The following is a 23,791-nucleotide window of genomic DNA, read 5'->3' on the forward strand; positions in this document are numbered from 1 at the left end:
CAAAGCTACTTACATCGTCAGAGACCCGGGTTCCATCCTGACCTCCTTTGCTGTCTGTGTGTAGTTTGTACGTTCTCCCCATGTTCTTAATTGACAGAACAAATCTTAATGAATTAGTGGAGTTGCTGCCTTACCCGGGTTCGAACCTGACTAGGGGTGCTGTCTGTACAGAGTTGTGTAGGAAAATAACTGCAGATGCTGGTTCAAATTGGAGGTAGACTCAAAATGCTGGAGTAACTCAGCGGGTCAGGCAGCATCTCAGGAGAGAAGAAATGGTTGACGTTTCGGGTCGAGACCCTTCTTCAGAAGAAGACCCGAAACCTCACCCATTCCTTCTCTCCTGAGATGCTGCCTGACCTGCTGAGTTACTCCAGCATTTTGTGTCCACCTTCAGTCTGTATGGAGTTTGTACGTTCTCCTGTGAAAACCACATGGGTTTTCTCCGGGTGCTCCGGTTTCCTCCCACACTCCAAAGACACACAGATTTGTAGGTTAATTGGCTTTGGTGAAATTTGTAAATTGTCCCTAGTGAGTGTAGGATAATGCTAGTGTACAGGAGGGTGACTGCTGCTGGGCACAGACTCGGTGGGCTGAAGGGCCTGTTTCCGCGCAGTATCTTTAAGCTAAACTAATCTAAAGCAGATCATTATGGAATATAACATCAGGTACACTGCTCCACTGAGACCACATAACCTGCAGCATGCTTCATTGAAGGTAATATTCTCATGTATTTAATATTTTTCAGCCTTAAATAGCAATTCAAAGACTGACTCTTCATTTCCAACCTCAACCCAACTCTTCAATCCCTAATGCTACTGAATCACAATTGTGTGAGCAGTTTTGGGCCCCGTATCTGAGGAAGGATGTACTGGCTCTGGAGAGGGTCCAGAGGATGTTTACAAGAATGATCCCAGGAATGAGTGGGTTAACATATGATGAGCATTTGTCAGCACTGGGCCTGTACTCGCTGGAGTTTAGAAGCATGAGGGGGGACCTCATTGAAACATACAGAATAGTGAAAGGCTTGGATAGAGTGGATGTGGAGAGGATGTTTCCACTAGTGGGAGAGTCTAGGACCGGAGGTCACAGCCTCAGAATTAAAAGGACGTTCTTTTAGGAAGGAGATGAGGAGGGATTTCTTTAGTCAGAGGGTGGTGAATCCGTGGAATTCTTTGCCACAGAAGGCTGTGGAGGTCAAGTCAGTGGATATTTTTAAGGCAGAGATAGATAGATTCTTGATTAGTACAGGTGTCAGAGGCAGGAGAATGGGGTTAGGAGTGAGAGATAGATCAGCCATGATTGAATGGCGGAGTAGACTTGATGGGCCAAATGGCCTAATTCTACTCTTATTTCTTATTATCTTATTTTCCTTGCTTAAGGAACACTCATATCCCAATTTAAGTAAGCTGATGATGTAGTTGACTGAAGAACGACACAGCGCTGGAATAACTCAGGGGTCAGGCAGCATCTGTGGAGAACATGGATAGGTGACGTTTCACAGAGTGCTGGAGTAACTCAGCGGGTCAGGCAGCATCTGTGGAAAACACGGATAGGTGACGCCTGGGGTCAGGACCCTTCTTCAGACTGATTGTGTCAATGGAGGGAAAAGAAATAGGGTTGGAGATGGGACTGACTCTTATCTGGTTGGCATTCTTTGCTTTATAAAGTATGGAAAGGTAATACCAAAGGGCAAAATGTAATTTTAATTTCAACAATGTCACAATCAGGAACATATTGATGAACGAATGAATGAATACTTTATTGTCACATGTGACAAGTAACAGTGAAATTCTTTGCTTGCAAACCCAAGGTATGAAAATAGTTGCCACATAAAGGGCGCTGACAAAGTTACAAAGTATCCCCTCGCGCCAGGTCTACTTTTGTTCTCCCCACCACCCCCGCCCCCCCGGTGGTCTCCCCACACCAGGTCCTCCTTTTTCCCTTCCCCCGGCAGCGGGGTCCTCACGTTGATAGTCAATGGAATGAACCAAGTGAGACCCCTGTCCTCTAGGCTTTAGAGATACAGCGTGGAAACAGTGCCTTCGGGTCCGCGCCGACCAGCGATCCCCGCACACTCACACTACCCCACACACACGAGGGACAATTTACAATTTACACAAACCAATTAACCTACAAACCTGTACATCTTCGGAGTGTGGAAAGAAACCGAAGCATCTGTAGAAAACCCAGGCAGGTCACGGGGAGAAGGTACAAACTCCCTACAGACAGCACCCGTAGTCAGGATTGAACCTGCCGCTGTGAGGCAGCAACTCTACTGCTGTACCACTGTGCTGCCCGAAACGTTTAACTTCCCAAAGACGGTGTAGGAAGGAACTGCAGGTGCTCCAGATTACTCCAGCATTCCATGTCTACTTCCCAAAGACTTACAGGACCAGAACCTTCGGCTATTATACCCTTGAGGCAAAAACTGATTCTTTGTCAACTATCATTACATAAATCACTTGTGCATAATTTTCACTGCAATTAATCTCGATATCCCTTCATAACTATCTACTCTGAAGGCCTATTTAAAAAATATTAATGGAGGAACTTCTGGTAATGTTTCAAACAGTGTCTTCAGGCTGTATGAGGCGCTGGTCAGGCCGCATTTGGAATATTGTGAGCAGTTTTGGGCCCCATATCTGAGGAATGATGTGCCGGCTCTGGAGAGGGTCCTGGTGGTTTATGAGAATGATCCCAGGAATGAGTGGGTTAACCAATGATGAGCGTTTGTCGGCACTGGGCCTGTACTCGCTGGAGTTTAGAAGAATGAGGGGGGGACCTCATTGAAACATACAGAATTGTGGCACAGCGGTAGAGTTGCTGCCTTACAGCGAATGCAGCGCCGGAGACCTGGGTTCCATCCCGACTACGGGCGCTGTCTGTACGGAGTTTGTACGTTCTCCCCGTGACCTGCGTGGGTTTTCTCTGAGATCTTTGGTTTCCTCCCACACTCCAAAGACGTGCAGGTTTGTAGATTAATTGGTTTGGTAAATGTAAAAAACTGTCCCTAGTGTGTGTAGGATAGTGTTAATGTGCGGGTTCGCTGGTCGGCGCGGACCCGGTGGGCCGAAGGGGCCTGTTTCTGCACTGTATCTCTAAACTAAACTAAACTAAATAGTGAAAGGCCTGAATAGAGTGGATGTGGAGAGGATGTTTCCACTGGTGGGAGAGTCTGGGACTAGAGGTGATAGCCTCAGAATTAAAGGACGTTGTTGTAGGAAGGAGATGAGGAGGAGTTTCTTTAGTCTGAGTGCGGTGAATCTGTGGAATTCTTTGCCACAGAAGGCTGTGGAGGCCGACAATGGGTAATTTTAAGGTGGAGATTGACAGATTCTTGATTAGTACGAGTGTCAGGGGTTATGTGGAGAAGGCAGGAGAATGGGGTTAGGAGGGAGAGATAGATCAGCCATGATTGAATAGCAGAGTAGACTCGAAGGGCCGAATGGCCTAATTCTGCTCCTATCACTTATGAACTTCTGCTTGTTGTAAAAACAAGGACATCTCAAAACAAATATTGGGAAGCCTTCACATTCTTCAGTTATGCTGTCATGAGATTGTAGATGTGTTAGCCACAACATTCTCTTTTAAACATGTGGTTGATGAATCGGTTACTCCCTAATATTGTTTGTTAGTTTAGTTTATTGTCATGTGTACCGATATACAGTGAAAAGCTTTTGTTGCGTGCTAATCAGTCAGCAGAAAGACAAAACATGTTTACAATCGAGCCGTCCACTGTGTACAGATACATGATAAAGGGAATAACGTTTAGTGCAGGGTAAAGTCCAGTAGAGTCCGATTAAAGATAGTCCGAGGGTTTCTAATGAGGTAGATGGTAGCTCAGGACCGCACTCTAGTTGGTGGTAGGATGGTTGAGTTGTCTGATAACAGCTGGGAAGAAACTGCCCCTGAATCTGGAGTAATGTGATTTCACATTTCTGTGCCTCTTGCCTGATAGGACTGGGTAAATGTGAAGTTGTATTTTCATTGAAGAAGTATAAACATTATAAAATGGTGCAACTTTAGGTCTGGGAATTGGCAAAGGTCACTGGAAAGTTGCCACTTCCCTTTGCAGTTGCAAAGCATGTTTATCTGAACAATATTTGCCAACGTCTTTATTGTTCTCTGTATTCTCGAATTTACTGTTGAATAAATTATCTAATTGAAATGTACCAAATAGTGGAAGGCTTGGATAGAGTGGATGTGGAGAGGGTGTTTCCACTAGTGGGAGTGTCTAGGACCAGAGGGCACAGCCTCAGAATTAAAGGACGCTCCTTTAGAAAGGAGATAAGGAGGAATTTCCTTAGTCAGAGGGTGGTGAATCTGTGGGATTCCTTGCCTCGCCTCAAAGGATGAACATAGCTCAACGAGAGGCAAACACACCATCATGATCCCCGTCAGTCAGTCTGAACAAGGGCCCTGACTCAAAACACTCCATCATGATTTTAGTTTAGAGATACAGTGCGGAAACAGGCCCTTCGGCCCACCGAGTCCACACCGACCAGCGATCCCCGCACATTAACATTATCCTACACCCACGAGGGACAATTTACAATTATACCAAGTGTACAAACCCAAGCCAATTAACCTACAAACCTGCACGTCTTTGGAGTGTGGGAGGAAACCGAAGATCTCGGAGAAAACCCACGCATGTCACGGGGAGAACGTACAAACTCCGTACAGGCAGCACGGAGTGAACCCGGGTCTCCGGCGCTGCATTCGCTGTAAGGCAGCAACTCTACCGCTGCGCGCCCTATGATCCCCCACAATCAGTCTGAAGAAGGGTCCTGAACCAAAACATCACCTATCCATGTTTCCCAGAGATGCTGCCTGACTAGCTCTGATACTCCAGCACTTTGTGTCTTTCTTTGTAAACCACCATCTGCAGTTCATTATTTCCACACTCTGTCATCACTGATTACTGCCATGAATTTTCAAGGCTGTGTTTCCCAGTCCCCAGTAGTTCTTGATTTGTCAGTTTTGGAACGGCTAATCCTTTTGGGAAAGGCCACAAAGGTTTTGCCAGTTTTTTAAGTCAACACAGTGGACCCTTTGGAATGTACCCAATGCCAGGCAGAAGATGGCCACCACAGCAACGTCCACTGCGTATAGATGACTCTTCCCCCATCAGTACACAACATATTAAAAATGGCAATCTATTTGTTGATTGTTGTAGAACCAAGGAACTGCAAGGAAAATGACATCAAGTGCCAGAGTAATCAGCAGGTCAGGCAGCATCTCTGGAAAGCATGGATACAGTTTCCATCCCAACCTAAAACATCACCTATCCATGTTCTCCAGAGATGCTGCCTGACCCACTGAGTTACTCCAGCACACTGTGTCCCTTTGTAAACCAGCATCTGCAGTTCCTTGGTTCTACAATCTGTGGTAGCAGCTGCGTTTTTAAAGAGATGAATCAATTGCTCATTCAACTATCATTCAACTATGGCCGGTCACGGTGGTGCAGCAGTAGAGTTGCTGCCTTACAGCGAATGCAGCGCCGGAGACCCGGGTTCCATCCCGACTACGGGTGCTGTCTGTACGGAGTTTGTACGTTCTCCCTGCGTGGGTTTTCTCCGAGATCTTCGTTTCCTCCCACACTCCAAAGACGTGCAGGTTTGTAGGTTAATTGTCTTGGTAAATGTAAAAATTGTCCCTAGTGTGTGTAGGATAGTGTTACTGTGCGGGGATCGCTGGTTGGCGCGGACCCGGTGGGCCGAAGGGCCTGTTTCCGCGCTGTATCTCTCAACTAAACTAAACTAAGTACCATGGTAATGGTGAGTTTAAGGGTGTTGCCAGGAACCATTGGCAAATCTAGTTTCGTTTTTCAGTTTAGTTTAGAGATGCAGTGAGGAAACAGGCCCTTATGGCCCACCAGGTCCACGCCGACCAGCGATCCCCGCACACTAACACTATCCTACACCCACTAGGGACAATTTTTACATTTACCAAGCTAATTAATCTACAAACCTGTACGTCTTTGGAGTGTGGGAGGAAACCGAAGATCTCCGAGAAAACCCACACAGGTCACGGGGAGAACGTACAAACTCCGTACAGACAGCACCCGTAGTCGGGATGGAACCCGGGTCTCCGGCGCTGCATTCGCTGTAAGGCAGCAACTCTACCGCTGCGCCACCATGCCGCACAAATGGTCTTATTTATTTATTTTGTGTCATCACACAGCTGTTTGCCAATCTTAGTGCCACGTCATTGGCCTCGGCAAGATCCTTTACAGTGCGTGTGTCATGCAGCATGTCACAGCTCAGGAGATGTTCCACATTCTGGAGGCCCTGTCCACACTGGCAGTCTGCCGCATCTTCAGTGCATCCCCACCAGCATGTTCGGTTTGCTCCTCCCCGTGCCTGTCCGCTGTCTGTTGAGACTGCACCAGGTTATCCACGGTTGGTCGGAACCTGCTGGGAGTTTCTCAGAGGAATCGATTGCCATGTGAGTGTCTTCCGGAGATTTCTCTCCTCTCTCTTCCCAGAGTTTGAGCCTTCTGGACGATGCACTGCAATCCAGGGGATGGACAGAAGAGAGGAAACTTCCGCGTGATTTCAAACGCTGAGGTAGCAGAGGGTGATCATGTAGGGGGGCATAGCAGGAGCATTCTCATCGCGGTCCCTGTCAGATTGTACAAGTATCTGGGAATCCTGCTACCACACCACACACTGTATCCAGTGGCTAGGGTGCCAAGCCAGGGAAGGCTGGCCCATCCTGCGGTCATGTGGTTACACCTGTGCCCACATTATCAGCTCAGCCAGACTGACTATGGTCCGTGAATCCAGGACCTCAAGGGCGGTAGAGTTGCTGCTTCACAATGCCGCAGACCCGGGCTGGATCCTGACCACGGGTACTGTCTGCACGGAGTTTGCACGTTCTCCCTGTGACCTACGCCTGGCCCTGTTTCCAAGCTGCATCTTTAAAGTCTAGAGAGTGTGAGTGCTATAACAGTGAATCTGGAGACCCCTGTTCCTCATACAAAATACATCAAGTACAGCAGGGCTCTTACAGCCCAAAATACATCAAGTACACAGGGCTCTTACAGCCCAAAATACATCAAGTACACAGGGAGGTTGGGCCATTATTATATTCCAACATCTGTTGGCACTGGGCCTGTACTCGCTGGAGTTTAGAAGAATGAGGGGGGACCTTATTGAAACATACAGAATAGTGAAAGGCTTGGATAGAGTGGGTGTGGAGAGGATGTTTCCACTAGTGGGAGAGACTAGGTCTAGGGATCACAGCCTCAGAATTTAAGGACGTTCCTTTAGGAAGGAGATGAGGAGGAATATCTTTAGTCAGAGGGAGGTGAATCTGTGGAATTCTTTGCCACAGAGGGCTGTCTAGACCACGTCTGTGGATATTTTTGAGGCGGAGAGATGGATTCTTGATTAGTGCGGAAGTCAGATGTTATGGGGAGACGGCAGGAGAATGTGGTTAGGACGGAGAGATAGATCAGCCATGATTGAATGGCGGAGTAGACTTGATGGGCCGAATGGCCTAATTCTACTTCAATCACTTATGACCCTAATAACATATAACGTGAGCATTTAACACTACCACTGTGCAAACCATGTATATTTCCACACTGTATCTCTAAACTAAACTAAAAGACGTGTGTGGGAACAGCTGGGAGTCAGAACTTACAGCTGCACCCATCGACTGATTGCCCCGGTTCCACTGCTGAGGCAGAGCACCCTGTGCTGAAGATACAGCTTGTTGCTTGTTTCCTTGCTGCAGAGTTATCAGAACTACCCTATTGCTCTGCATTCACTGCCACAAGGCGCCTACATCTCTCACGATGTCCTCTGCCATTTTGTCTTGTAGGTCGTGATCAATTACTCCATCGTCAAGGGGCTGAAGTACAACCAGGCGACACCTACGTTTCACCAATGGCGCGATGCCAGGCAGGTGTACGGCCTGAACTTTGCCAGCAAGGAGGAGGCCACCACCTTCTCAAACGCAATGGCTTATGCTCTGAACGTGCTGGGTGCCCAGGAGGGAGGTAGGTGGCATTGCTGTCCCCCACTAAGATGCACAGGTTGTGTTGACATCCATCTGCTGTTATTGTCAGGCTGCAATGCGGTCAATCAGTGGGTACGTGTCCACCCAGAGAGTTGTGAATCTGTGGGATTCTCTGCCACAGGAGGCCAATTCACTGAATATTTTCAAGAGAGAGTTAGATAGAGCTCTTAGGGCTAAAGGAATCAAGGGGTATGGGGAAAAAGCAGGAACAGGCTACTGATTTTGGATGATCAGCCATGATCACATTGAATGGCAATGCTGGCTCGAAGGGCCAAATGGCCTCCTCCTGCACCTATTGTCTATGTTTCTATGTTTCAGGTCTCTGAGATTGGATTGGGGGGGGGGGGGGGGGGAGAGATAGATCAGCCACGATTGAATGGCTGAGTAGACTTGATGGGCCGAATGGCCCAATTCTGCTCCTATCCCTTGTGACCTTATGAGAAGCTTTGAAGCACTGGTATTTTTAGTTATCTCCGCATGCAGACTTCCAACATGGTCTGTCGTAGCTGCAGTTCTGCTTCGACGCATCCAGGAAAGGCAGCGTATTTAACAAAGGAATTATTCAAAAGAGGACATGAAAGATTCAGGAGATAGACACAGAGCGCGGGAGTAACTCAGCGGGTCAGGCAGCATCTGTGGAGAACATGGATAGGTGACGTTTCACAGAGTGCTGGAGTAACTCAGCGGGTCAGGCAGCATCTGTGGAGAACATGGATAGGTGACGTTTCACAGAGTGCTGGAGTAACTCAGCGGGTCAGGCAGCATCTGTGGAGAACATGGATAGGTGACGTTTCACAGAGTGCTGGAGTAACTCAGCGGGTCAGGCAGCATCTGTGGAGAACATGGATAGGTGACGTTTCACAGAGTGCTGGAGTAACTCAGCGGGTCAGGCAGCATCTCAGGAGAGAAAGAATGGGTGACTCTGAGCGACTTTGACAAGGGCCAAATTGTTCTGTTCCAGACGACTGGGTCAGAGCATCTCTGAAACGGCAAGGCTTGTGGGGTGCACCCGGTCAGCAGTGGTGAGTACCTACCGACAGTGGTCCGAGGAGGGACAAACCACAAACCGGCGACAGACAGGGTGTTGGGTGCCCAAGGCTCATCGATGCGCGAGGGCAACGAAGGCTATCCCGTCTGGTCCGAACCGACAGAAGGTCGACTGTGGCACAAGTCACAGAAAATGTTAATGGTGGTCACGGGAGGAATGTGTCACAATACACAGTGCATCGCACCCTGCTGCGTATGGGGCTGCACACGGAGGACCAACAGAATATTAGGCAGGTGGCCATAATGTTTTGGCTCATCAGGTCTTAATGTTTTGGCTGAGAAATATCATGAACCACAAATAAGTGGGCAGGTATCACAAAATGCTGGAGTAACTCAGCAGGTCAGGCAGCATCTAGGAGAGAAGGAATATTCACACAATGCTGGAGTAACTCAGCAGGTCAGGCAGCATCTAGGAGAGAAGGAATGGGTGAACAAGTGGGCAGGGCAGCATCTTCGAACATGATTTTTCATTTTTTTAAACTTTTTATTTAAAGTTTCTTGATATATTTCTTTGTTATGATGATTTCAAATTGCTCGTAATTAATGAGTGAGTAAGGTAATCTGCAACAATGGAAACATAATGTTACAAAACAGCACTATTATTTACTCACTGGGATGTTGCCAGGACTAGAGGGTGTGAGCTACAGGGAGAGGTTGAGTAGGCTGGGTCTCTATTCCATGGAGCGCAGGAGGATGAGGGGAGATCTTATAGAGGTGTACAAAATCATGAGAGGAATAGATCGGGTAGATGCACAGAGTCTCTTGCCCAGAGTAAGGGAATCGAGGACCAGAGGACACAGGTTCAAGGTGAAGGGGAAAAGATTTAATAGGAATGTGAGGGGCAACTTTTTCACACAGAGGGTGGTGGGTGTATGGAACAAGCTGCCAGAGGAGGTAGTTGAGGCTGGGACTATCCCATCGTTTAAGAAACAGTGAGACAGGTACATGGATAGGACAGGTTTGGAGGGATATGGACCAAGCGCAGGCAGGTGGGACTAGTGTAGCTGGGACATTGTTGGCCGCTGTGGGCGAGTTGGGCCGAAGGGCCTGTTTCCACACTGTATCACTCGATGACTCTAATGTACAGTATAGTCCAAGCAATCGGAGATATCGTTGAGTTTCCTTCTTTTGCACCGGGACACGTTCGAGCCTTCTCAAAGATCTGCAAAGGCTGAAGTTAACAGTAATTTGATTCATTTGATTTCAGAGGATGAGCAGTTTTTTATGAACTAGTGTAACATTTGTACAGCATTAACGGCATTCATGTACAGAGGGATCTTGGAGTCCAGGTCCATAACCCCCTGAAAGTGGCAAGACAAGTGGAGAGAGTGGTAACCAAGGCTTATGGCATGTCTGCTTTTATTTGGAGATACAGCACGAAAACAGGCCCTTCAGCCCACCAAGTCCGCACTGACCAGCGATCCCCGCACACTAACACTATCCTACACGCACTAGGGACAATTTTACATTTTACACCAAGCCAATGAACCTACAAACCTCTTTGGAGTGTGGGAGAAAACCGAAGATCCCGGAGAAAACCCACGCAGGTCACAGGGAGAACGTACAAACTCCGTACAGACAGCACCCGTAGTCAGGATTGAACATGGGTCTCTGGCGCTGTAAGGCAGCAACTCTACTGCTGCGCCACCGTGCCACACAGGTCTGGAGGTCACGATGCAGCTTTATAACACGTTGGTTAGGCTGCATTTGGAGTATTACGTGCATTTCTGGTCACCCCATTACATGAGGGATGTGGATAGACAATAGGTACAGGAGGAGGCCATTCGGCCCTTTGAGCCAGCACTGCCACTCAATGTGATCATGGCTGATCATTCTCAATCAGTACCCCGTTCCTGCCTTCTCCCCATACCCCCTGACTCCGCTATCCTTGAGCTCTATTCAGCTCTCTCTTGAATGCATTCAGAGAATTGGCCTCCACTGCCTTCTGAGGCAGAGAATTCCACAGATTCACAACTCTCTGACTGAAAAGGTTTTTCCTCATCTCTGTTCTAAATGGCCTACCCCTTATTCTTAAACTGTGGCCCCTTGTTCTGGACTCCCCCAACATTGGGAACATGTTTCCTGCCTCTAACGTGTCCAACCCCTTAATAATCTTATACGTTTCGATAAGATCCCCTCTCATCCTTCCAAATTCCAGTGTATACAAGCCTAGTCGCTCCAGTCTTTCAACATATGACAGTCCCGCCATTCCGGGAATTAACCTAGTAAACCTACGCTGCACGCCCTCAATAGCAAGAATATCCTTCCTCAAATTTGGAGACTAAAGGGTGCAGAGGAGGTTTATCAGAAAGATGCCTGGATTAGGGGGCATTAACTATAGGGAGTGGGTGGACAGACATGCAGAGTTTTCTCTGGAATGCTGGAGACTGAGGGGAAACCTGATGGAAATACTTTGCACTTTGTCCATGGAACTGAGGCGCTACGATGCTGAGAACTATATTCTGCACTCTGCCTAGTTATAGTTATAGGAGTAGAATTAGGCCATTCAGCCCATCGAGTCCACGCCACCATTCAATCATGGCAAATTGCCTCCTACTCCCATTTTCCTGCCTTCTCCCCATAACCCTTGATACCCGTTCTAATCAAGAATTTGTCTATCTCTGCCTTAAAAATATCCACTGACTTGGCTTCCACAGCCTTAGAAACATAGAAACATAGAAAATAGGTGCAGGAGGAGGCTATTCAGCCCTTCGAGCCTGCACCGCCATTCATTGTGGTCATGGCTGATCATCCACAATCAGTAACCCGTGCCTGCCTTCTCCCCACATCCCTTGATTCCGCTAGCCCCTAGAGCTCTATCTAACTCTCTTTTAAATTCATCCAGTGAATTGGCCTCCACTGCCCTCTGTGGCAGAGAAATCCACAAATAACAGTATAACAGTATAACAGAACTTTATTGTCGTTCGGTATAAATACCGAACTAAATTTCAGCAGTCACAAGACACAGCAAAAAACAAAAGAACAGAACACAGAACACACGACCCCAACACAAACATCCATCACAGTGACTCCAAACACAAACATCCATCACTGTGATGGAAGGCAACAAAACTTCCACTCTCTTCCCCCCCCCCCGCACCCACGGACAGGCAGCTCGACCCCTACCGAGGCAAGGGGATGGAAGTCCCCGCGGCCGAGCCGCCCCGGGCACCGAAACGTCCCGCGGCCGCACCGGGCGATGTTAAGTCCAGCGGCCGAGCCGCGCCGGGCGATGGAAGGCCCCGCGGCCGCTGCTAAGTCCCGCGACCGAGCCGCACCGGGCACTGAAACGTCCCACGGCCGAGCCGCGCCGGCGATGTTAAGTCCCGCAGCCGAGCCGCGCCGGGTGATGAAGGCCCCGCGGCCGCGCCGGGCGCTGAACCGTTCCGCGGCCGAGCCGCACCGGGCGATGGAAGGCCCCGCGGCCGCGCCGGGCGATGGAAGGCCCCGCGGCCGCGCCGGGCGATGGAAGGCCCCGCGGCCGCGCCGGGCGATGGAAGGCCCCGCGGCCGCGCCGGGCGATGGAAGGCCCCGCGGCCGCGCCGGGCGATGGAAGGCCCCGCGGCCGAGCCGCACCGAGCGCTGAACCGTCCCGCGGCCGTACCGGGCGATGGAAGGCCCCGCGGCCGAGCCGCGCCGGGCACTGTTAGGTCTCTAAAGGATCCCCTCTCATCCTTCTAAACTCCAGTGAATACAAGCCCAGTCTTTCCAATCTTTCCTCGTATGACAGTCCCTCCAACCCAGGGATTAACCTTGTGAACCTACGCTGCACTGCCTCAATAGCAAGGACGTTCTTCCTCAAATTAGAAGACCAAAACTACACGCAATACTCCAGGTGCGGTCTCACCAGGGCCCTGTACAACTGCAGAAGGACTTCTTTGCTCCTGTACTCAAATCCTCTCGTTAAGAAGGCCAACATGCCCTTAGCTTTCTTCACTGCCTGCTGAACCTGCACCCTTACTTTCAGTGACTTCTGTGGCCTTCTGTGGCAATGTTCCACAGATTAACTACCCTCTGACTAAAGAAGTTCCTCCTCACCTCCTTCCTAAAAGAGCACCCTTTAATTGTGCGGCTGTGACCTCTACTCCTAGACTCTACCACTAGTGGAAACATCCTCTCCACATCCACTCCATCCAAGCCTTTCACTATTCTGTATGTTTCAATGAGGTCCCCCCTCATTCTTCTAAACTCCAGCGAGTACAGGCCCAGTGCTGACAAACGCTCATCATAGGTTAACCCACTCATTCCTGGGATCATTCTTGAAAACCTCCTCTGGACCCTCTCCAGAGCCGGCACATCCTTCCTCAGATATGGGGACCAAACGCGGTCTGACCAGCGCCGTATACAGCCTCAGCTCTTCCCCTTTGCTCTACCGATTGTGCTTGGTGTTATGTATGGTATTGTCTAATCTGATGGGATAGCATTCAAAACAAAGCTTCTTATTCTACTTTGGTACATGCGACAACAAATCTCAACCTCATCCACTGATGTTTCCAAATACACAGGACAAGATGTTAGAAATCCAAAGTGCCAAATGTCAACTTGCTCCCGGTGGTGATGGGAGGCTTATGCACTCACCTATGCTACTCCGATGTTGAGAAAGGCTAGGCAGACACGTCATTGGGGTTATCAAGTGGGCACCTACTTTCATCGACGTTTCGCTGATTGGACCCACGACGTCTCCAGTAGGCTCAGCAGTGCATTCTGGCGTCCCAGAACCACCCCCCTCTGCATCTGCCTAGCCGGCTTATTTGGGAGACCAGATGGGGTCTTTCCTCTTCAGCCAGAGCCACTGGCTACTGCGCTCTGCCACCCGTGATGTTTCCTTGATAGCCTGGCGTAGGGCTTGTCCGCTGATCCCCAGGTCCTTCATCAGTCTTACGGTGGATGTTGCCACAAATCTTTGCTCTCCAGCCTCCGCTGATCTGTGAGCACCATGATTCACTGCCATCTGGTGGTTAAACATTGAATGTGCATTCCCTTGAAAAACATGGACTGCATCTCAAGTGAACAATCTACCCTGTCAATTTTTAAAGATTTAAAATAGTGGTGCTGGTTTGTGACAACCTCACTGGTTGGTAATGGACGCCCCACACATCTCTGTCCTCCGTACAGCTGGCCAGCTCCTCTCTTGTCTTTACATATGCGTCTTCCATCAGCTTCCTCAGCATGGTCTTGTTTGGTGGTCTTTGGTCCCGTCTCCCACGGGTGGGACCCCACAGCACAGCCTTGCTTGCTGGTGTTTCAGGATGGCGGTGGCGATGACCAGCGAGCCTCATCCTTCTCCACCTGATCTTCTCAGCCAGAGGTGGAATCTTACCCTGTCAAACTTCATAAGGAATGGGCGGCACGGTGGCGCAGCGGTAGAGTTGCTGGCTTACAGCGAATGCAACGCCGGAGACCCGGGTTCCATCCCGACTACGGGTGCTGTCTGTACGGAGTTTGCACGGTCTCCCCATGACCTGCGTGGGTTTTCTCCGATATCCAGTTTTCTCCGATATCCAGTGGGAACCAGTTTCCTCCCACAGTCCAAAGACGTACAGGTATGTAGGTTGATTGGCTTGGTAAATGTAACAATTGTCCCTAGTGGGTGTAGGATAGTGTTAGTGTGCGGGGATCGCTGGGCGGCCTGGACCCGGTGGGCCGAAGGGCCTGTTTCTGCGCTGTATCTCTAAACTAAACTAAAAAAAATGGATCTGATGGATTTTGCTACATTCCCTTTTCTGTAATTACCAATCACAGGGAGACCTAACTGCGCAATATTGTGAAAGGCTACATATATATATATAGATATATATAGCTTTCAGGTGAATACATGAGTACACAACTTGGAAACAGGCCATTCGGCCCAACTTGCCCATGCTGACCAACATGTTCCACCTACACTAATCCCACCTGCCCACGTTTGGCTCATTATTCTCTAAACCTGTCCTATCCATGTACCTGTACCTAATGTTTTTTAAACATTTTATGGACACAGCATGAGAACAGGCCCTTTGACCCGCTGAGACCACGCCGACAGACTGAAGAAGTGTCTCGACCCAAAATGTCACCCATTCCTCTCTCCAGAGATCTGCCTGTCCAGCTGAGTTACTCCTGCATTTTGTGTCTATCTTCAGTGTAAACCAGCATCTACAGTTCCTTCCTGCACATATGGAAGTTGGCATGTTATATTACAGTTGTACAAGACATTGGTGCAGTCTGAAGAAGGATCTCGACTTGAAACGTCAGCCATTCCTTCTCTCCAGAGATGCTGCCTGTCCCGTGGAGTTACTCCAGCATTTTGTGTCTATCTTTGGTGTGGCCCCATCTACACTAGTCCCACCTTCCTGCGTTTAGCCCATCTATACACTAAATCTCCCATTTGTTTGTTCAGCCAAAACGGTACACGATAGCGCGACAATTTGAGGCCCATCTTACTCATCGTCGTCCCTTTGGTGCTAATTGAAATCGGTGTTAAATCTTTTAAGTTATTCACATTTTAAGGTTTAAATCTATCTCCTAGGGAAGGAGAGGGGTGGGAGGGAGGGAAGGAGGATAAGGGGGGTTGAGGGGGAGGGGAAGGGGGAGGGGTTGGAGGGGGAGAAGGGGGAGGGGGAGGAGGGAGGGAGGGGGAGGGGTTGGAGGGGGTAGGGGGGAAGGGGAGGGAGGGGGGAGGGGTGGAAGGAGAGGGGTGGGAGGGAGGGAAGGAGGATAAGGGGGGTTGAGGGGGAGGGGAAGGGGGAGGGGTTGGAGGGGGAGAAGGGGGAGGGGGAGGAGGGAGGGAGGGGGAGGGGTTGGAGGGGGTAGGGGGGAAGGGGAGGGGGGGGAGGGAGGGGGAGGGGTTGGAGGGGGAGAAGGGGGAGGGGGAGGAGGGTGGGAGGGGGAAGGAGTGGGGCAGGGGAGAGGGTGCTGCACCAATGCAGGAGAGGTTTGGGCCCAACCTCTAAACCTTTCCTATCCATGTACCTGTCCAAATGGCTTTTAAATATTTGTGGATATCGGGAAGCAGATAGAGTTGGGAACGATAATATTGGAGGCAGTGGAGAAGCCTTCATTTATCCATCAGTGTACAGTTGAAAGACTAATGAATGTCAATTATAAGGCACCAAGGCAAAGGAAACATTTCCCCTCCATATGTACACCTACTTATGAACTAGCATCGTTTATAAATACCATCAGTGCAGAAAGGACATAACACTCTCTTTTGACTGAAAATGAATTTCTACAGTAAAGATATTTTATTTTACCAAAAGTTTAAATTGGTGGCGCGGCGGTAGAGTTGCTGCCTTACAGCACTTGCAGCGCCGGAGACTCAGGTTCCATCCTGAGTACGGGTGCTGTCTGTACGGAGTTTGTACGTTCTCCCCGTGACCTGCATGGGTTTTCTCCGAGATCTTCGGTTTCCTCCCACACTCCAAAGACGTGCAGGTTTGTATGTTAATTGACATGGTATAAATGTGTAGGAAAGAACTGCAGATGCTGGTTTAAATCGAAGGTAGACACAAAATGCTGGGGTAACTCAGCGGGACAGGCAGCATCTCTGGAGAGAAGGAATGGGTGACGTTTCGGGGCGTGACCCCTCTTCAGACTGAGGAAGGGTCTCGACCCGAAAGGTCACCCATTCCTCCTCTCCAGAGATGCTGCCTGTCCCGCTGAGTTACCCCAGCATTTTGTGTTTGACTGGCTTGGTATAAATGTAAATTGTCCTTAGTGTGTGTAGGATAATGTTAATGTGTGGGGATCGCTGGTCGGTGCGGACCCGGTGGGCCTGTTCCCGCACTGTATCTCTAAGCTAAGTTGCCTTCTGTCCTAGAAGTCTTGTTTTATGGCACTATCGTCTATCTAGTTTTCTTCATGTGCTTTTAAATTCTTTTGCTCGCCCCAAAATGTTTTATAGTTTGACTCTTGCCCTCTGCCACAGTTTATCACGGCAAGTGACATGCGACGTTTGATCCTTCTTGAAAAAGACCTGACTTGTAAGCCCCTTCTCCGGTTTCTTGCCATCTGCAAACTGCCCCGTAAAATACATATATGGCTCATGAAGGCTGCTGTCAGCTCTTCCCCTCACTGACTGTCTGATTGGAAGGATGCAAGTCCAAAATATCCAAATAGCTCCATGATCCTGAGCTGCAATGAAGCCATTCTGAGTCATTCTCTTCAAAGTGGAAGAGTTGAGAAGGAGCTTGCCAAGCCTGAGATCTATCTCCGTGTGTGCACTCAAGCTGAGAGCTGGCAGAGTACTTAGTTCCTGGTGGATTCTACTACAGTTGGATCTGTCTTGCGTTGTAAATAGCCGGTGATCAGAATGAAATATAAAGAAACCAACTTATTTTTAAAAAGCAGTTCTGCCCAGGTGGTGAATCAGGGTGGGAACCACTCCCAGCAAATGCCAGTTCAACAAGTTCACAAGGACCATAAACGGAAAGTCAGCCAGATGATGATTTCCTTGCACAGTAAGTGAAGGACGCTTCCTGAAATAGTAAGTGAAGAAAGTTTTCTGCTAGGTCGACACAAAATGCTGGAGTAACTCAGCGGGTCAGGCAGCATCTCGGGAGAGAAGGAATGGGTGACGTTTTGGGTCGAGGCCCTTCTTCAGACTCAACCCGAAACGTCGCGACCCGAAACGTCACCCATTCCTTCTCTCCCGAGATGCTGCCCGACCCGCTGAGTTACTCCAGCATTTTGTGTCTACCTTCCATTTAAACCAGCATCTGCAGTTTTGTTTTTCCTTACTGACGTTTTCTGCAAGAGTGGTTGGGCGGAATAGTGGAGATATATAGATGATATTTACGCATTTTAAGCAAGTGTCTCTGTGATAAACCTAAACTTTAGAAAACGTTTTGGATTGCTTTTCCTCGTTTCTCGAATGTCGTATTTAGCTAGTTGCTGGTTTTATAAAGCGCCATTTTGTGGAAATAACAGGAATGCAGCATCATTATTTAGGCGTGAAGCACTTCTATGTTATCCAGGCACACACTGAATTGCAAGCCATTCGTTGCAAATAATGTTGATAATCAGAAATCCGATGAACTTACTCCTGGGCTAATTGTTTTATCCGTCTACTCCAATACGATTTCAAAAATTGTATTGCCACTGGCAGTCATCTTTACCTCGTTTTCATGGGTCTTTTAAATTTAATATCCACACAAATTTACATTAATGTTTACCAGGTAAATCATTAAATCCGGTTCCAAGAATGGACGGTGATATTCAGGCCAAAAATAGTTCCACTGCTGTTTGGTTCAGATGAAGATGGGATATGAATAATTCATAATCTTCCAGCTGGCTTCAGAGAGATCTTTAACCTGATTAATTTATGTGTTACCTCCACCAATCTACGTCTTGAAACCTGTCTGAGAATGTAGCGATCTAATAAAACACACTTGCCACTGAAATGGTAGACATTTTGAAACTTTGCAACCTGAATCTAACTTGAAAGTTTTAGAACTCATGAGAAATGTGAAAGCAAAGAACTGCAAATGCTGGTTTACAAAAGAAGGCACATAGTGCTGGAGTAACTCAGCGGGTCAGGCAGCATCTCTGGAGAACATGGATAAGTGACGTTTCACAGAGTGCTGGCGTAACTCAGCAGGTCAGGCAGCATCTCTGGAGAACATGGATAGGTGACGTTTCACAGAGTGCTGGCGTAACTCAGCAGGTCAGGCAGCATCTCTGGAGAACATGGATAGGTGACGTTTCAGGTCGGGACCCTTCTTCAGACTTGATTCTCCATGAGTTCCACGTTATCCCACTTTCACATCCACTCCTTACACACTAGAGAGGCCAACTGAGAGAGGCCAAATGAACTACAAACCCGCACGTCTTTGGGATGTGTGAGGAAACCGGAGCACCCAGAGGAAACCCACGTGGTCACAGGGAGAATGTGCAAACTCAACACAGACGACATCCAAAGTCGGGAAGAAAAACAGTATCAAATCTTTCAAGTCAAAAGCTCTTTGTCCAAACCACTCTCCCAGCTCCTAAACAGAATGTTCTGCAGACGACTGATGCAAGAATTTCAGCTCAAAGACCCTTCACCACAAAAGGTCAAATAAACAGCTTTCAACTTAAAACATTAAACAAAACATTAGGGTGGTGCAGCGGTAGAGTTGCTGCCTTACAGCGCCAGAGACCCGGGTTTGATCCCGACTACGGGTGCTGTCTGTACGGAGTTTGTACGTTCTCCCCGTGACCTGCGTGGGTTTTCTCCGAGATATTCGGTTTCCTCCCACACTCCAAAGACGTACAGGTTTGTAGGCTAATTGACTTGGTATAACTGTAAATTGTCCCTAGTGTGTGTCGGGTAGTGTTAGTGTGTGGGGATCGCTGGTCTGTGTGGACCCGGTGGGCCGAAGGGCCTGTTTCCACGCTGTATCTCTAAACTAAACTAAAAATTAATATTGCTTCCTTTTCTACAGATGCTGTGAGTATTTTCTCTTTTTATTTCAGATTTCCAGCATCTGCAGGTTTTTTCATTTAACTTAACACAGGTTCTGCCAGCACTAACGTTCCTCGCAAGTTGATTATTGTTTTCTAGACATGTCCCTGACATTTCTGGAAGTTGCTAAGCATACCGACATGGCTTAATCATTCTTGAAAGAAATGTGTGACAAACTATGGTGCTCATTTCCCCATCCCTTTTACGTTTAGGAAGGAGATGAGGAGAAATTTATTTGGTCAGAGGGTGGTGAATCTGTGGAGGCCAAGTCAGAGGATATTTTTAAGGCAGAGATAGATCGATTCTTGATTAGTACAGGTGTCAGGGGTTATTGGGAGAAAGCAGGAGAATGGGGTTCGGAGGGAGAGATAGATCAGCCATGATTGAATGGCGGAGTAGACTTGATGGGCTGAATGGCCTAATTCTACTCCTATTTCTTATGACCTTATTTTCCTTGCTTAAGGAACACTCATATCCCAATTTAAGTAAGCTGATGATGTAGTTGACTGAAGAACGACACAGAGCTGGAGTAACTCAGCGGGTCAGGCAGCATCTCTGGGGAACATGGATAGGTGACGTTTCACAGAGTGCTGGAGTAACTCAGCGGGTCAGGCAGCATCTCTGGAGAACATGGATAGGTTTCGTTTCATTGATCAGCCATGATTGAATGGCGGAGTATACTTGATGGGCCAAATGGCCTAATTCTGCTCCTATAACGTATGAACATGAAGTGTATGCAAATATTAATGCTAGGCTTTAGACTTTACTTTAGACTTTAGAGATACAGCGCGAAAACAGGCCCTTCAGCCCACTGAGTCCGTGCCGACCAGCGATCCCTGTACGCTATGTTCTATCCTACAAACGAGGGACAATTTACAACTTACCAAAGCCAATTAACCTACAAAGCCGATGAGGGAGGAAACCGGAGCACCCAGAGAAAACCCAAGTGGTCACAGGGAGAATGTTCGAAGTTGACATAGAAAGCAGCCACAGTCAGGATTGAGCCCGTGTCTCTGGCGCTGTAACGTGGCAACTCTACCGCTGCGCCACTGTGGCGGCCATTTTGTTGGATTTTGTCAAAGATTCGGGGATATGTGTGAACATCATTGCATACAACAGGAGAAATGATCGTGCAATTGTGTCATTTTGCTGATTGAGACATGGTAAATTCGACATGGTTAATGATAATGGAGCTGTTTTAGAAATCATCTGCCAATTCCACGCAGTGAATTGGAACAGTTTTAGCTTTGTTCTTTATAGTGTTATAACTGTTTAATGCCATGCATTGAGGTATTGCCAAACTGATATGTTTTCATGTTGTAACCATGGAGCTGCTGGTGGAGCTGCTGCCTCACAGCACCACAGACCCGGGCTCAACCCTAATCTCAGCTGCTGTCTGTGTGGAGTTTGCATGTCCTCGGGTTTCCTTCATGTGCTCCAGTTTCCCCTCACATCCCAAGGCTGTGCGTGTTTGTAGGTTAATTGGCCCTCTGTAAATTGCCCCCTAGAGTGTCGGGAGTGGGATGACATAGGGCTAGTGTGAATGGTTGGCATGGACTCGATGGGCCGAAGGGCCTGTTTCCATGCTCTATCTCTCAACCAAACTAAGCTGTAGAAAGCTTGTTGATGACTTCTGCACTTGATAGTATTTGGAATTTGCTTTTTGGTCAATGTTAAACGAAATTAAGTCTTCAATGAAATAATTTAAGCTTTTGTCAACAGCTGCCCGTCCATATTACATTGCTCACGAGAACGCATTTTTTGTTTCTGGATTAAGGGAAGCCATTTAGAATATTGGATATTTTTTTAAGCTCCCACTTAATTATTGGCAATACACTTAGGGCTTCGTTCCTGCCAGTGTATCGGTTACATTGATGGCTTATCTTTGCCGTTTGGGAGGGTTTTATGTCAGGTGTAGAGCAGCATTAGTAAACTAACCCTACCTGGCCACACCATGTTCAGCAGGGAGGACATCTGCCATTGCACCTGCTCCTGCTCCTGCCAATGTAGCCGGGCGCTCTTCTGCCGAATATTCTGTAGGTAACTGATGCAGCAGGTGCATCGTGAATCGTTTGTGTGGCTTGACCAATTAATGTTGAATTATTGTTGCTCAAAATCTGCGGAACCGGGAGGTACCAGATCTTGGGCGGGCATGGTGGCGCAGCGGTAGAGTTGCTGCCTCACAGCGAATGCAGCGCCAGAGACCCGGGTTCCATACCGACTACGGGTGCTGTCTGTACATTCTCCCCGTGACCTGCGTGGGTTTTCTCCGAGATCTCTGGTTTCCTCCCACACTCCAAAGACGTGCAGGTTTGTAGGTTAATTGGCTTGCTAAATGTGAAAAAGAATTGTCCCTAGTGGGTGTAGGATAGTGTTAATGTGCGGGGATCGCTGGTCGACGCGGACTCGATGGGCCTGTTTCCGCGCTGTATCTCTAAACTAAACTAAACTAAACTATCTTGCGGATTCAGTGTCCACCGGGCAATTCCCCGATGTGGAATTGTAATGTCTAACGATGGACTTCATTGAGAGGATCGGTTGCTATGGTTAGGAAGGCACTGCAGAAGCTGGTTTACACCAAAGACAGACACAAAATGCTGGAGAAACTCAGCGGGACAGGCAGCATCTCTGGAGAGAAGGAATGCTCAGAGCCTCAGAATTAAAGGACGTTGCTTTTCTTTAGTCAGAGGGTGGTGAATCTGGTGGTGAATTCTTTGCCACAGAAGGCTGTGGAGGTCAAGTCAGTGGATATCTTTAAGGCAGAGATAGATAGATTCCCGATTAGTACGGGTGTCAAGGGTTATGGGGAGAAGGCAGGAGAGTGGGGTTAGGAGGGAGAGATAGATCAGCCATGATTGAATGGTGGAGTAGACTTGATGGGCCGAATGGCCTAATTCTGCTCCTATCACCTATGACCTTATGAATGGGCGATGTTTTGGAGTCAATGAAGTGTCTCAACCCGAAATGTCACCGATTCCTTCTCTCCAGAAATGCTGCCTGACCCGCTGAGTTACTCCAGCACTCTGTGAAACGTCACCTATCCATGTTCTCCAGAGATGCTGCCTGACCCGCTGAGTTACTCCAGCACTCTGTGAAACGTCACCTATCCATGTTCTTCAGGGATGCTGCCTGACCCGCTGAGTTACTCCAGCTTTTTGCGGCTAAAAATAGTTTCTTGTATCTGATGGGCTCTGCATCAATGTAGTATCAACAACACAACAGAGCATTCAGCCACACAGGTCCTTTTGACAGCAGTGACTTGTGGGAACCTTACTGAGGGCAGCGTTTATTGTTGATGGGATTGTGTACCTTGGGATGTACCAGCGTGTATTGTTGGTGGGATACTTGCTTGTTCATGTTTTGATCTTTGCTGCTTCTTGTTCTAAAGGAAAAAAGTTTTTAAAACTTTTTCACCCAGAGAGTTGTGAATTTGTGGAATTCTCTGCGGCACGGTAGCGCAGCGGTAGAGTTGCTGCTTTACAGCGAATGCAGCGCCGGAGACTCAGGTTCGATCCTGACTACGGGTGCTACACTGTAAGGAGTTTGTACGTTCTCCCCGTGACCTGCGTGGGTTTTCTCCGAGATCTTCGGTTTCCTCCCACACTCCAAAGACGTACAGGTATGTAGGTTAATTGGCTGGGTAAATGTAAAAATTGTCCCTAGTGGGTGTAGGATAGTGTTAATGTACGGGGATCGCTGGGCGGCACGGACTTGGTGGGCCGAAAAGGCCTGTTTCCGGCTGTATATATATGATATGATATGAGAAGGCAGTGGAGGGCGATTCACTGGATGAATTTAAGAGAGAGTTAGATAGAGCTCTAGGGGCTAGCGGAATCAAGGGGTATGGGGAGAAGGCAGGCACCGGTTACCAATTGTGCTTGATCAGCCATGACCACAATGATTGGCGGTGCTGGCTCGAAGGGCCGAATGGCCTCCTCCTGTACCTATTTTCTATGTTTCTAAAGGATGTTTTAGACTTAAGACTGGACTTCAGAGATACAGCATGGAAACAGTCCCTTCGGCCCATCAAGTCCACGCTGACCAGCGTGTATCACCGCGTGCACGCTCACTGATCAGTCTGAAGAAGGGTCTCGACCCGAAATGTCACCCATTCCTTCTCTCCAGAGATGCTGCCTGTCCCGCTGTGTTACTCCAGCATTTTGTGTCTACACTATCACTATCTACATACTGGGGACAATTTACAGAAGCCAATTGACCTACAAACCTTTACCACCTCAGACAGCTGAGGAAATTCAGAGTGTCTCTGAGGATCCTTCATTGCTTCTACTCTGGGGC

General features: G+C 48.4%; 1 protein-coding gene across 5 annotated transcripts in view; it reads left to right on the forward strand.

The window, feature by feature from the left end:
* LOC144597118 (ena/VASP-like protein) overlaps window positions 1-23,791 on the forward strand; it is a 177,427-nt gene that overhangs the window by 82,357 nt on the left and 71,279 nt on the right. For all 5 annotated transcript variants that reach the window (XM_078406020.1, XM_078406021.1, XM_078406018.1 and 2 more), the window contains one exon: window positions 7,831-8,008. In XM_078406020.1, the coding sequence (XP_078262146.1) occupies window positions 7,831-8,008 (178 nt within the window). The remainder of the gene's footprint in view (window positions 1-7,830; window positions 8,009-23,791) is intronic.

The sequence above is a fragment of the Rhinoraja longicauda genome, chromosome 10 (genome assembly GCF_053455715.1).
Source record: "Rhinoraja longicauda isolate Sanriku21f chromosome 10, sRhiLon1.1, whole genome shotgun sequence".
NCBI lineage: Eukaryota > Metazoa > Chordata > Chondrichthyes > Rajiformes > Arhynchobatidae > Rhinoraja > Rhinoraja longicauda.